Raw genomic sequence first — 15,290 nt, forward strand, 5'->3', positions numbered from 1 at the left:
TTTCGCAAAAATATTGGCACATGAAGATGTTTGCACATTTTTGTTCTGAGAGAGGAGAGAGTGACAGCAGGATAGAGACAGTGAAATAATAAATACTGGAGGATTATAGACAGTAGTTGTGGTATAGAAAGAGCAAAGGAGACAATGGCAGGGTGAGGGAAAGAGAGGGACACAGTGTCACTGGAACATAATAGACTGTGAGAGAACAGTGCTGTTATAAGAGTGAAGTGGAAGAGGAATAAAGAGAAGGAAAAAGTGGATGTGTGTTTGAGCCAGTGAAAGGGTATGACAGTGGCAATTAGGAAGTGAGAGGTAGTGAAAGTGACAAAAGACAGCACCATTGGGAACTAATGAATGAGACAGTAGCTGTAAGAGAGAACAAGAGGGAAACAGTGACAGCAACTGTGAGATGAGACAGTAGTAGTAGTAGTAGAACAGAATAAATGTTACTGTGGTTGTAAGACAGGAGACAGTGCCAGTTGGAGAGCAACAAAGAGACAATGACAGCGAATTGGGCTGAATGAGTGAGTGAGAGTGCGCAAATTGGAGTAGATAGACATGAGAGACTTACACAGCAATGGACTAGCAGGTGTGAGCAAGCTACAGTTAGGGCAGCTTGTGGGAGTGAGAGGTGAGTTGCACGTGAAAAAGAACACTAATATGTCCATGTGCCAATATTTTTTTAAAAAATTTTAGAGGTATTGAAGAAGGTAGACTGAGGCAGCTGGTACCCCACTTTTCAGACAGTCTAGCAGTAAAGGGGGTATGTTCACTGTTTTTGTGCTCTGATAGGATCATTTTTCCACTGCTGTAGATGTACCATGAAGGAATTATCCAAATGGGATGCAAATAGATAAATGTTACGTACATGTAGAGACAAACAAATGATTACAATTTCAGTAAAATTGGATGATTTATCCGAGAGAAAGAACTTCACAAATTGAGCACGTCAGTAACACATTGGTCCAAGTCTGGCATGAAGTTACTCAGCTTGACATTCATTGATAAGAATTGTTCGATGTCCTGAGAGATATACCAAATTATGTCCAATTGTCATGTTAGGTCATCAAAATCCTGAGCTGGTTGGAGGTCCCTGCCTGTATTGCTCCAAACACGCTCAGTTGGAGAGAGAGCCAGTGACCTTGCTGGCCAAGTTAGGGTTTCACAGGCATAGACAGTACTGTTGCCATGTGCGCCCATTTGTTATCTTGCTGAAATATAAGGTCAGAATGGTTGTCACGAAGGGCAACAAAATGTGGCACAGAATATCATTGAGGTACTGCCGTGCTGTAATGGTGCCACAGATGACAACCGAAGAGGTCTTCCTATGAAAAGAAGTGGTAGCCCAGGCAATCACTCCCAGTTGTCAGGCTGTACGGTGGGTGACAGGTTGGTATCTCACCACTGTTCAGGGCATATCTAGACATGTCGTTGGTGGTCATTGGGGCTCAGTTCAAAGTGGGACCCATCACTGAAGACAATTCTACTCCAATCAATGAGATTCCAGGCCAACTATCTCAGGATTTTGACAATCCATTTGTACAGATGAGCCAGTTGGACAGAATTTTTTGTTATATCCCTCAGGAGATCATTCAACAAGTCTACAATCAGTGCCAAGCTGAATAGCTGCTTGCATAAAGACTGGGGTTGAATTGATTCATTATTGACTAGCTCAGTTTGTGGAACTCTCTCTCTTAAATAAATCATCAAATTTTTCTGAAACTGTAATTGTTTGTTTGACTGTACACGTACATCACATCTACCAATTTATGTCCGATTCAGATAATTCCTTCACGGTGCCTCCTTTTTTTTAAGTGTATGTATATAAAGCAGAGTGTATGTGTGTATATCCAGGATCTCCTCACAAACGCCTGGATCAGCATAAACCTAAGTTGGCACAGAAACAGCAGGCCTCACGAGTATCAGCACTGTGGGGTTTATAGCCTCCTAGTTCTAGTTGGAGGGGAGATACAGACAAAAACATGCTGTTTTTTTTCTTGTCCTAGTGTATAGGCTGCCACGTGTGAGAGGTATGTTGTGTCGTAACAGTATCAGCCTGCCAAATCAAGCTGCTTTGCTGTGCAGCCTACATGTCAGTGTCAGGAAATGGTTTTACCAGCCTCAACATATAGGCTGTTATGCATGACAGGCTTCTCGTGTTAGAGTAGTATCGGCCTGCTTTATTAGCCTGCTTTGTGTGGTAGCCTGTACATCAGGGGCAAATGTTTTTTCAAGCCCCTGATATGTGTCTTGCCCTGCATGACTAGTGTGTTGTGGGAGTAGTATCAGCCTGCTTTATTAAACTGTATTACAGGGGCTATGTATCGCCATGAGGCTAGCAGGGGACAGGTTGAGGTGGATAGAGAAGGGGAGAGACAGAGCAAGGGGAGGAGAAAATAGACAGAGAAAGGCAGGAGGAGGAGATGCAGGGGACAGACAGGAGGCGTAGAGGGGTAGTGGACAGGTGGAAGAGGAAGAATGGGAGGTGGAGATTGAAGTAGAGAGGTGGAGGAGGATATGAGCAGAGGGAGGAGGAGGAGGATATGGTCAGATAGAGGTGGTGGAGGAAATGGACAAAGGGAGGGAGGAGGAGTTTAGAGACAGAGGGAGTGCAAGAAGGAAATAGATATGTAAAGGTGGGAGGGTCTTGTGGATATATAGGAGGAAGAGGCAGACACAGGGAGGGGTAGGAGGAGCTGTGTTTAATATATGTGTCGAATGCATTTCTAGGGGAAACAGTGGTTAAAAGGCTAGTATGTAATATAGTAGGAGGAAAGGAAGATACAGCAAATTTCAATGTAGGGCTTACCAGAGAACTGACAACAGAAGAAACCAAACAAATTTTCAGCAAGAACAAAAATGCTATCAGTGATAACAAAATAACCACAGAGAAGTAAACCATCCAAAGACATACACAGAGAACTGAAGGGACACAACGTAATGGTCAAAAGAGTAGACAAAGGAAGAACATTGGTCATAATGTATGAAAGGGACTACACCGAGAAAACACTAACGTTCGTGAAAGAAACCAAATTAAAAAATCTAAAGAGTGACCCCACCCAAAGATTCCAAAGAGAAATACAAAAACTATTAAAAGCATAGAGTACTCCCTCTCATGAAGTCAGATAAAAAGAACAACACAAAAGAACCCCAGGGTACACACGCTCATTTGTTTAGAAAAACTTCAGAAGCCCGACGTTGTGGTCAGACATTTGATAGATTTCAGAATTGCACCAGTGTATGCATACGGTTATAAAAAAACACTGTATTCATACAAACAACAAAAACTTAAAAACCACCAGTGACCTAATCAACAACAATAGTATATGAATATACCCAACACATCTACATTATTCTCATTTGACATCACATCAGTGTACACCAACATATCTACTGAAGAAACAATCAAAATAGTTGAAAAACAGCTAAGACAGACAAACATTATCCCACAAACGTAGACACAAGAAGTCTCAACCATTTTGAATGTGATAACAGGAAAAAATTGTTTCAAATTTAAAGATGAGCTCTACTTCCAACAGGAAGGACTCCGCATAAGATCACTCAAAAGTGACCTTAACCAAAACCTTGGGAAAAATAAGAAAACCAAAACAGTACAAATTAGTATATTGTTCCTGCTACGTTGATGACATAATTTGCTTGTTTGATGAAACACATGACCAGATACTACAGTTACACAGAGATATTAATACAGCCCAGTGAAAAAGACAGAAAAATAAATTTCACAAACCAACCTCAGATGCATCCTAAACAGATTTAACAGAATCCCAAGGTAGCTACACACAAGAACTTAATATATTCAGATAGATTTTCACACAAATGGTTACAAAACAAACACTGCTGACAAATTGAACCATCAAATAGAAAAACAGATGACACTGTACATACCCAAACCAATAATAACAACACAACAGAAAACACACAAAGCACACAAGATAAAGAAACAACAACAACAGGAAAACATTGCACACTGACATTTGGCAACATTGTAACACACACAATAGGCAACATTACGAGAAAACAAAATAAACATGTAGCATATACAACAAACAACACACTGCAGAAAAGATTAGAAATACCCAATGCCATGACAGATAAATTTAACAAAGCAGATGTATACCAACTCACCTGCAAAGACTACGATTTAGCATACATCAGACAGAAACATAGAAATTTCAGGATAAAATACTTGGAACATTTTAGAGCTTTGAAAAGTGACAACACACAATCCACATTTGCACACCACCACATTAGAAACATCTCCAGTGGCACAGAAGAAGATCTCCAAATCCTGAAACACAGGAATCTCCTGTATCACAAACAAAAATATGCCACACAAGGCCACAAAATCATCAATGAGCAACCAGTACTCTGTGACAAAACCGTGTTCTGTACTCTAAATGAACTGTGAAACAAAAAATATAACACACACACACACGCACACGCACACACACACACACACACACACACACACACACACACACACACACACACACTCACTCACACACACTGGATAAAAATAGATGAAACAAATGACAATCAAAAACACTTCAAAAATCCAAATTGTGCAGTGAAACGTGTGTCCAAGCCACAGCATCATAATGAGACATAGTATTCAAAAATAAGCAGGAGAAAACATATGTAAGTTGTTGTATCATGGATCAATACCACCCTACACGCGTCTCAGAGTGTGAGATTCCGTCAGACACATACAGTGGTCGTGCAGCATTCAGCAGACCCTTTGGTGCATGCCCACTACGCCACACCTCCAGCAGCCCCACATCATGAGTGCCCCTTGCTGCCACAGTATAGGATGGCCGGTGGCAGTCACACAGCCCACTTGCACTCAGAGCTTCTTTGTTACGTGAATCTGTGCAGACACCACCGTTGTTTGTGATTAGTTCAGACAGCCTCACCCTTGTTGTCATTGTATTAGCTGGACACTATTTCTTGCTCATTATTTGCAAATGTAGTTTGTACGCTTGGAGATGTACAAGTTAAGTAAATCTTCTATTTATTGTTTACTTAAATGTCTCAGGGAAAAAATAATTATAAGAACTGTGTTAACTTGTCCGCTAAATACTTGTGCACCAATCTGTAGCATACCTCCCCTTACCATAGTGTACAAAGTTGTGCATAGCATACATGCTGTTAAAATATAAAACGTAATCCTTGAATAATAACACCACCAAATAGTTCTCAATACTGAGGCTTCACAAAATTTTTATGTATGTCTGCAGGTCATTCCAACTACAAAAAAATAACAAAAACACGTTTGTACACCAGCCACAACTCTGGACAAGCCAAATATAGCAATGGTAAGGCCAAAAAGGGGCACATGCCAAAACTTTTATTGAGATATATATTTTAAAAGTTGGAGTTTGAACAAAAATTCCATTCGGACAATATCCTAACATTCCTTATGCTTATAGACCTGTGACTGAGTTTAGTTGGCAGCCACAGGACACATACAATGTAAAATAAAAGGTAAAACATGTATGTAATTTATATAACAACAAAATCTGATGTAACATTTTCTTACCTAAATACGTTTTTTATGTATCTCAGAAAAATAAAATAAAAGAGCCCACTTGGGATGTTTGGATGTTAAAACAAAAGAATAATTCTGCAGTAGCAAATAGATGGATCTGTCCTTCATTCACTATTATTTCTCAGTGCAGATTTCTATGCACCACTTTAAGTCACAATATTTAATGTGGTGTTATGGCACTGAGCAACATCTTCATGACTGATTTTAGTATACACGAAGAATGAAAGAACTGAACAGATGATGATGATGATGACAATAATAATAACAATAAGAAGAAGAAGTAGAAGAAGAAAAGAAAACACTTGTGAACTCATAAAATCTCTATACAAAATCATGTTTCTTTTAAATTATCATTAATCTATTATTTGAATATTTCAAGTACTGTAATTGTTTTTCCTGTGATCTTCATCTTCTTTTTGTACTGCCAACAGCTGAGATCCATTCGGTTTGTATTGGATTGCAGAATCAATTAGTGGCTCTGTGAGAAAATAGTTAGCTACATGTTCCATGGAGTGTACTGTATGGTGAATGATGTGGAACAAGTGATTTTACATTCATATCACGAATTGATTGGTACATAATGGTAACGTTCTGAACATTTATATTTCCAAAAAGGGGGAAAAAAAGATTTACAGATGTGAGTTAGTAATTCCTACCGACCACCTTTTACACGTTACAGTAATAGAGATTTTTCTATGAAATAGAAGAAGAAACTTTCTCAGTTTGTTACCAAATTTGCTTTCAGACATTTTATATCACTGGGCAAGTGATCACAAAAATTTTCTTGCAGCATTTTGCATCCCTTTTTGTACTAAAGACAACCTTAACATGGAGTAATGAATGTCATTTTTCTTCTGGTATTGTAATTATGTACACCATTGTTCCTTTTGAACTGTGGTGGATTATTTACAACAAACACCATGACAGAATAAATACACTGTGAAGCAGTAGTCAGAATGCCCAACTCCTTAAACAGATGTCTACAGGATGATCATGAGTGAGCGCCACATATTATTCTTATAGCACATTTTTGTGCAATGAAGACTTACTTTCTTAAAGATCAGTTACCCCAGAACATTATTCCATGTGATATTACTGAGGTAATAGGCACTTTCCTAGATATGAATAAAGCCTTTGATACTGTGAATCATACCATTCTTCTGTGTAAGCTAGAAGAGTACAGGTTGAGACGACTAGCCTTGAAACTACTTACCTCCTATTTGAAAGACAGGAAACAGTGTGTAAAGCTAACTTATCAAAATAATGAGCAGCTCCTAACAACCAAATCAACCTTCAGGACACTTCAATGTGGCTTGCCTCAAGGAAGCATACTAGGGCCTTTTCTGTTCCTTGTATATGTAAATAATTTATTTGAACCCTAAAAATTGCATGGTTGTAAGCTATGTTGATGCCATATCCTTCATCAGCTGTGGCAGTGATATGCAGTCTGCAGCTAACAGTACCGAGATCAGTTTCAATACTCTGTCCACATACCTTACAGCAAACAAGCTTCTTGTAAATAAAGACAAAATGGTAACAATGAAGTTCGTCCTCAGTTATAATGATGCCATAACTGATACTGTATTTACATTCCCATTGGGTCTTGCATATGCAAATTCACATACATTTTTGGGCATCATTGTTGATAAACACTTATCATGGAAAGAACATGTAGATAATATTTTCAAGAAAATCAGTAGAAATGTGTATCTACTGAAACGGGTCTAAGCCTTCTTGAACCATGATACTTTAAGCCAAATATATTTTGGGTTGATTCATCCACACCTTCAGTATGGTATTGAGATATGGGGGTGGGGCAATTTTCTACAATGCAATACCCTGTGAACTCAAGAAAGCAAATCTAAATATGCTAAAGAGTAGACTGAAGCAATTATTAATAGAGAAGTGTTGTTACTCTATAGAGGACTTTAAGTTGTCATGCCATCTTGGAAAGCAGTGCATATAGACAATGTCTCCAATCTGTCAGTGGTATGAAAGAATACAATTATACACTGTATTATGTGTACTGTACTATTATAAATATAAGCTAAATTGTGTTACACTATAAAGGAACCTACTTGTAGTGCCCTTTTGAAAACTAGTGTGTACATACATGTATTTGATCCATATGATGTTATGAAGAAATGTAAATATTTTACTGTATATGTGTAATGTAAGCTAAATTTTCCTGAGAATGTCTGAAAACTTTTTGTCATATGGACAAAAATAAATAAATGGAAATATGCAAAATATGTCAACTTAATGATTTGTCTCTCCGCAAGATTTGCAATGATAATAAGTGCAAATGAGGCTGAACTAAGTTTTTTTAAGAGTTCCAAAGTGTATTATCATTTTTTTCAGTGTAATTCTCATCAATATGGACCACTAAGAATTTTGAAGTTTCACCCTACTTATTATTTACTCACCATATGTTGCATTTATCATTGATGTAGTGCCCCTAGATGCAGAGAACTGAATATGTTGGGTCTTTTTAAAATTGAGGGCGAGACCATGCACAGAAAAACAGTCAATGATACTTTTAAGAACTCTGTTTACCATTTCTGTTGTTTTTGAATGTATGCTTAAATTGTTTCTGTATGTATGCTTGGATTGATGACAATACTAGTGCCACCTATAAAAAGAACTAATTCTGCTTATTGTATACTAGATGGAAGATCAATTAAATATATGAGGAGCAGTAGTGGACATAAGATTGAACCTTGGGGAAGCCCATATGTTGTTTCTCCTCAGTCAGTTGTATGTCCCTGGACTACATTGCTTAAATTACTAAGTACAGCTTTTTGCATTCTTTTCATTAGATAAGACATTATGCATTATGCATGTACCATGAATCCCATAAAATGTCAATTCACACAGTGAAATGCCTTAGAGAACTTGCAGAAAATTATTTATTGTTTAATGCTTATAAAACCTGGTGAGAGAACATGTAAATGGCATTCTCAGTAGAGCGACCCTTCAGAAACCCAAACTGTGATCTTCTAAGGATAATATTGTTGCTATTCTAGAATACATCACCATCTCAAAAATTTTGGAAAATTATGTCAGCATTGCAACAGATTCATGGTTATTGACGTCTCTCTTATCACCTCTCTTAAAGAGGGCTTTAACAATGATTTATTTGAGTCTCTCTGGAAAAATGCGTTGAGTTGGTGATGCATTACAGATTTCACACAAGACTGGACTTATTATATGGGAACAAATTTTTAGTACTCTATTGGAAATACCATCAAAACAGGGTGAAGTTTTATTTTTGAGAGAATGTATAATTTTTGTAATTTCAGAGGGATAAATTGATGATACATTCATACAATTGAATTTTACATTTTTAACATACTAATATGATTTTGCTCTTGAATTGTTTGACCTTATGCTTTCTACAACACTTAAGAAATGATTATTAAATTCATTTGCTACCTGTGACTCATTATTTATAGACCTTCCATCCAGTTCAGTAGTGCTGTCTTGTTCTCTGGCTGGTTATCCTGTCTCTCGTTCACTATGTTCCATATAGCCTTAAGTGTGTTGTTGGATGTACTGATTTCTGACATTATGTGCATGTTCCTTGAATTTTTAATAACCTTTCTTAGTATTTTTGAATAGTTTTTGTAGTGCACAACTACTGCAGGATCCCTATTTGTTAATGCCAAAATATTTATTTCCCTGTTCCTTTTCCAAGATATTTTAATTCCTTTAGTGACCCATGAGTTTTTGCATGGCTGTTTGGTATTCTTTCTCATTAGCTTATCGAGGAAGCTTTTTTCAAATAATGATATGAATTTATCATTGAATGTTAGCATTTCGTTCATTATAAATTACATCCCATCACATCTCCTGTAAACTGTTCTTAAAAACGTTTGTTCTGGTCTCATTAATTATTCTAACTGATTTTCATTGAGGATTATGCATACTGAAAGGTGCTATGTTATTTATCCTAACTGATTGTGCATCATAATCAGAGAGAGCATTTTTTACTGGGTAAACATTTATTTTCTTGCTTTGACCTTTTTATTTATTTATTTACATTTTATGGCTTTCATTGGACCACTCTTGCCAACTTTATACAAAGAATTTTTCAGTTTCCTGTCAGCCCAGTACTTCTTCATTCTCTTGCAGCTCATCCTTGCTCTTTCTTCATCGGAAATCACCCTTCCTAATGTCTGTTTGCTGATTCTCGTTTGCAGTCTGGTTTGTTTGTCTGTGAGTTTCCTGATTTTTTCAGTTTTGCTTCTTAGGTCTGCCAGTGTAACCTGTAGCTCATCCATATCATCCTTGATTTCTGTAATCCACTTAATGTTGCACTTCCAATTCCACAATTTTTCTATTATTCACCTGATGATCCTGTTTTCTGGTGATCTGATTAGATGTCCAAAAAATGAAATGTGTTTCATCCTGATTGTACTCATTACCGGTTATTTTTCCTTGTAGACTATTTCATTTGTAGCTACTCTCCAGTGTCCAGATTTCTGGTACAATTTGTTGATGCATGTTCTGATGATTATTCTCTCTATTTTGAGCTTTATCAAAGAACACATTATCAGTAAGGGTCCTACTGTGTTTATCCACCATTGTTGGAAAGTTAATTACTGAGGTCAAGTTGTGGGCTCTAAATAAGATTTCCATATAATTTTTCCTATCAGCATCCCTTAGAAAATCTAGATTAAAGCCGCTGCAGACTATTAACTGCTTGCTGCTGTGTGACAAATAGGATAGTAAGCAATCCAGATACCTCATAAGTATTTATATCTCTGTTTTTGCTATGCTTCCCTTATTTACTACTGTGACTTTGTGTTGTCAAATTTTTTATTGTTTCATTTGAGTTCATATCAGTTTCTCTTTCTGACCCTAAACTACAGATCCACATTCAATTTGTTTTCCTTCAGATTAGTTAAAAAAAGCTATCCCATTCTCAGCCAAAATAAGGCAACAGTTATTACAAAATTGTTGCCATTTGAAATCTACTCATTTAAATAGATGTACTTGAATGATGTTTATTAAAATATGCATTGGAGTAGGACATTGTTATATTTGGTGACAGTCTCTGGAAAAAGTTGTTTTCACATGTATTTCTTATTTGAATGTACAGATCTCTGTGATGCAAGAAGAACTACATGCACTTCAACCACAGCTAATTGAGACATCTGAAAAGACAGAAAAACTGATGGTTAAAATTGAACAGGACACTGTGGTTGTGGAAGCAAAAAAAGAGGTATGACTGTTGTCAGTGACTTTTTGCTATTTTGAAAGATGATTAGCCTTTTTGCAATTATATAACATCATTTTATACAATAAAACATTCCAGTGCATCATATCAAATACATTTTAATTGGGAGTTTAGTGCACTCATATTATGCGTTCGTGGAATATGTAAAGCGTATGCAGCAGATCCTGGGTTCCATATTGTTAATTACAACATTTGTGCATGCTGCTCATGTTCTTTGTATCTGCTACAAAAATTTCTTCTCATTTCTTGTATTTTTCAGCTGGATCTAGAATTGGAATGAATTGTGTAAATCCTCAGCTTATTGCATAGTTGACAATTTTTTTTAATATTGTGCATGCATTTGTTCTCTATTATTGTTTTTCTGTTACTACAAAATGAATTTCCAATTTATTGTGACACAGATCCTACAAAATGAAATCCTATGAAATGCTACTCACCAATTACCACATAGAGGAGTCATTTAGCAGACAGACACAATGGGGAGAAGAAATGCTGTTCATTCAAGGTTCTGGAGGAGCGATTCCTTCAGAAGTAGAAAACACATACACATTCACGCAAGCATAACTCATACATACACGGCCACTGCCTCCATGCACTGGTGCCTGGCTGTGAATTTATCTGATGTGAACAGTAATCTGCTGGACTGGGTGGTGGCAGTAAGGATGGGACAAGGAGGGATAGCAGGGTGAGGTGGTGGGAAGATGCCGTGTTGTCCGGAGAGGTGGTGGGGGTGGGGTCAGGATAGGGCTGTGAGGTGCAGTGAATGTCTGGAAGCCGTGCACTGTGGGAGCGAGACTAGTATGTGTGTGGAAAGGATAGGGGGCACGTATTGTACTGGAGTGGGAGCAGTGTGGGGGATATGTAGGTGGAGGGCTCGAGCTAGCAAAGAACTTTGTCCACAAGCTCGAGATTTTAGCAGTCCTGTTTGTTGTGCCTATCTACGACTCCTCTGTGTGAGTATCACCCCATCCTTACCTTATTTCCAGCTTGAACTCAGCACTGTTTGATAAATCAAAATGATGAAGTTTGAATCATTTAAAGTAGAATGAATTAAAAATAACTTACAATGCCCAAGATGTCAGTAATAAAAATTCAAATTAGAAGGTACATGTGGACTATTCAGCAAATAAAATGAATAATGTAGCAATTGCTATGAGTATTTTGTCAAGTACCACAATCATAGGCACCAGAAAAATAGTCACAAGGCTCCTTCTTTTAAAGAGAATATAATTGGGAACATGCGTTTTGTAAAAAAAAAAAAAACCGGGTGTCCTGTGACTTTTGAACTTCTGTCACTCTGTGTGAAACTATATGCCCGGATCCCATAAAACATGGGGTTAAAAATTTACAATGTCATAAACTGTAGTACTACACATAGCATGTTTTGTCCACTGAAAAGATTGTTCTTTACACACACACACCCAACACACACACACACACACACACACACACCCAACACACACACACACACACACACACACATACACACACACACACACTCTCTCTCTCTCTCTCTCTCTCTCTCTCTCTGTCCACAGCTTGTGGTCTAGTTGTTAGTGTTGCTACCTCTGGCTCATGGGGTCCCAGTTTCGATTCCCAGCCGGCTTGGGGGTTTTTCTCCACTTGGGGACTGGGTGTTTGTGTTGTCCTCATTATTCCATCATCATTTATGCAAGTGGCTAGATTGGACTGTGTACATAATAGGAATGTGTACAGGGGCTGATGACCACACAGTTGAACATCCCACAAACCAAACATCATAAATGTCATCACACGTACACTGTAAACTATATAGTACACTGTGGTGACAAAAATCGTGGGACAGCGACATGCACATGTACAGAAGGCTCAAATGGCTCTGAGCACTGTGGGACTAAACTTCTGAGATCATCAGTCCCCTTGTACAGAAGGTATAAATGGTACATGAGGTATAAAGGGGAGGGCATTGGCAGAGCCAGCATTTGTTCTCAGGTGATTCATGTGAAAAGGTTTCAGACACGATTATGATCACACTATGGGAATGAACAGACTTTGAACATGGAATGGTAGTCGGAGCTAGATGCACCAGACATTCTGTTGTGGAGATTATTAGGGAATTCAGTATTCCTAGATCCACAGTGTCGAGAGTGTACGGAAAATGCCAAATTTCAGGTATTACATCTCACCACAGACAACGGAGTGGCTGATGGCCTTTACTGAACAACCGAGAGCAGCAGCATTTGCATAAAGTTGTCATTGCTAACAGATGAGAATCACCAAATGAAATAACTGCAGAAATCGATATGAGATGTATGACAGCACATCACCTGCAGGTCGTCTCCCAGGCTTGTGACTATTCCGGGCTTGTGACTATTCAGACCTTAACAACCGGAAAACAGTGGCCGAATTGGTGAGTCCCAATTTCATTCGGTAAGCGTTGACAGTAGGGTTCAAGCAGGGCACGGACCCCACAAAACCATAGCTGTGGATCCGACTTGTCGACGAGGCACGATTTGAGCCGGTTGTGGCTCCGTAGTGATGTGAGCTGTGTTCACGCAGAATGGACTGGGTCCTTCAATCCAAATGAAATGACTGAGACCATTTGCAGTCATTCACAGACTTCATGTTACTGAACAGCAGTGAAAGGTTTATAGATGACAGTACACCATGTTATCAGGCCACAATTGATCGCAACTGTTCTAAGAACATTCTGGGAAATTTCAGCAAATTATTTGGCCACCCAGATCGTCCGGCACAGATCCTGTCCGACATTTATGGGACATAATTGAGAGATCACTTCATGCACAAAATCCTCCAGCAGCAACAATTTTGCAATTTTGGTGGCTATATAGGCAGCACGGCTCAATATTTGTGCTGGGCCTTCTCGAATGCGTGCTACATCAAGTGGGTGAAAGAAGGGCCAACACAGTATTACAATGTATCATATGAAATTTGTCACCTCATTATAAGTATGTGTGTTGCTGTATCAGAGAAACATTGTGTTAAAAACTTAAACTTCTGAATTTTTATGAAAAGATGTTCTTACTGTAAATTCTGACATGTCTAGTACACACCAAAATAAATTATTTCAAAATTCTATGTAACAAGGTGAATGAAGCACATTTCACTCATTCTGCACCCACAGCAGCTTCCCTGCAATCTCCCCTTCCTCTGTTCTGTCACCCACTGTTCGATTTCACGCGATGCCTGTGCACCTGCCACCTCTTCCCATCAGTCACCCCACCTGAACTACAGAGCTGCAGTCCCAGCATAATGCATTCGGCTTTTCAGCTGGCACACAGTTATATGAGGGAGGTGGCTCGATAAGTTAGTTAAATGTCGCTTAAAGAATTGAACATTTTTGTTGTCCCTTCACATTTGGTAAGCTCAATTATTTGAAGGATTGTGTAAAGAATTTCGACTGTGTACAGCATACAGTTCATTGTCGACAGCTATCTGAGTTAGACAGTGTATCGACTGCAATCAGAGGAGGAGAGAACTGAGTTTTGCGCTGTCACTAAACATTTAAATTTGAAGGGTCAGCCTGCCACACGAACCGAAACGTAAACGGTTGAAATTCACACAGACTCTGAACTGTCATTGAAGACCATTTACTTTTGGATTAACGAATTTCGACATGATTGGACAAGCGAGAAAGATGAAGCGTGTTCGAAACTCAAGTCTGCTGAAAGAGACTGAGTTTGACGCACAAAAAGTGTTCTTTCAGCACTGTAGTTCACCTTACCTTACATCATCAATAACAGTAGCAAAACTGCACGAATTGGGCTTTCATCCACCCTTTTCACCAGATATAGCACCGTGACTTCTTCCCAATCCCCGACTTGAAATTATGGCTCGCCGGGAAGAACTTTTTGTCAAATGAAGATATTATAGTTATCAAACCACACTCGTACTGTAAGAATACTGAGTCTGAACTGATGTTGTTTGCAATATGTTGAACTGAAAACTAACCATGTCTTGTGTTTGCTAACATTATATTTTAGACATTGTAATAATGCACACAAGGCAAACATTAGTCTAGAAGTGAGTGAGTGAAAAATGAAGTACGTCAAAGAGTGTATCGAGTTTGAGTGAAAATCAGACTATGAAAACATGAAAGCAATAAGAGAACTGAAAATTAATCACATAAAACATAAGAAAATTCAAATGGAATGAAAAGAATAATTGGCAAAGAATCACATAGAACAGACCAGAATAAGAAAGAATAATTTAATTAATGGGTAAGTAAACAAGAGTAAATTAGAAGGCAAAAAAGAGGAGATAAAGCATAAAAAATATGAGGAAAAATAAGTAAAATGGAAACAATAATTGGCAAGGAACAACGTAGACAAATCAAAATAAGGAAGAAAACTTCAGTTAATGGGCAAGTAATCAAGAGCAGATTAGCAAAAAATACTATAAGATAGTGAATAGTGGTTGCTAAATTTATTTTAGAAGAAAGGTTCAAATCTTCAGATTTTTTTAAAGTTTTATTTTTTA

General features: G+C 38.0%; 1 protein-coding gene across 1 annotated transcript in view; it reads left to right on the forward strand.

Moving 5' to 3' along the window:
- Positions 1–15,290, forward strand: part of LOC124776158 (dynein axonemal heavy chain 3) — a 1,197,897-nt gene that overhangs the window by 737,625 nt on the left and 444,982 nt on the right. The window contains exon 43 of the mRNA XM_047250998.1: positions 10,674–10,796. Within this exon, the coding sequence (XP_047106954.1) occupies positions 10,674–10,796 (123 nt within the window). The remainder of the gene's footprint in view (positions 1–10,673; positions 10,797–15,290) is intronic.

This window comes from Schistocerca piceifrons, chromosome 2 (assembly GCF_021461385.2).
Source record: "Schistocerca piceifrons isolate TAMUIC-IGC-003096 chromosome 2, iqSchPice1.1, whole genome shotgun sequence".
Lineage (NCBI taxonomy): Eukaryota > Metazoa > Arthropoda > Insecta > Orthoptera > Acrididae > Schistocerca > Schistocerca piceifrons.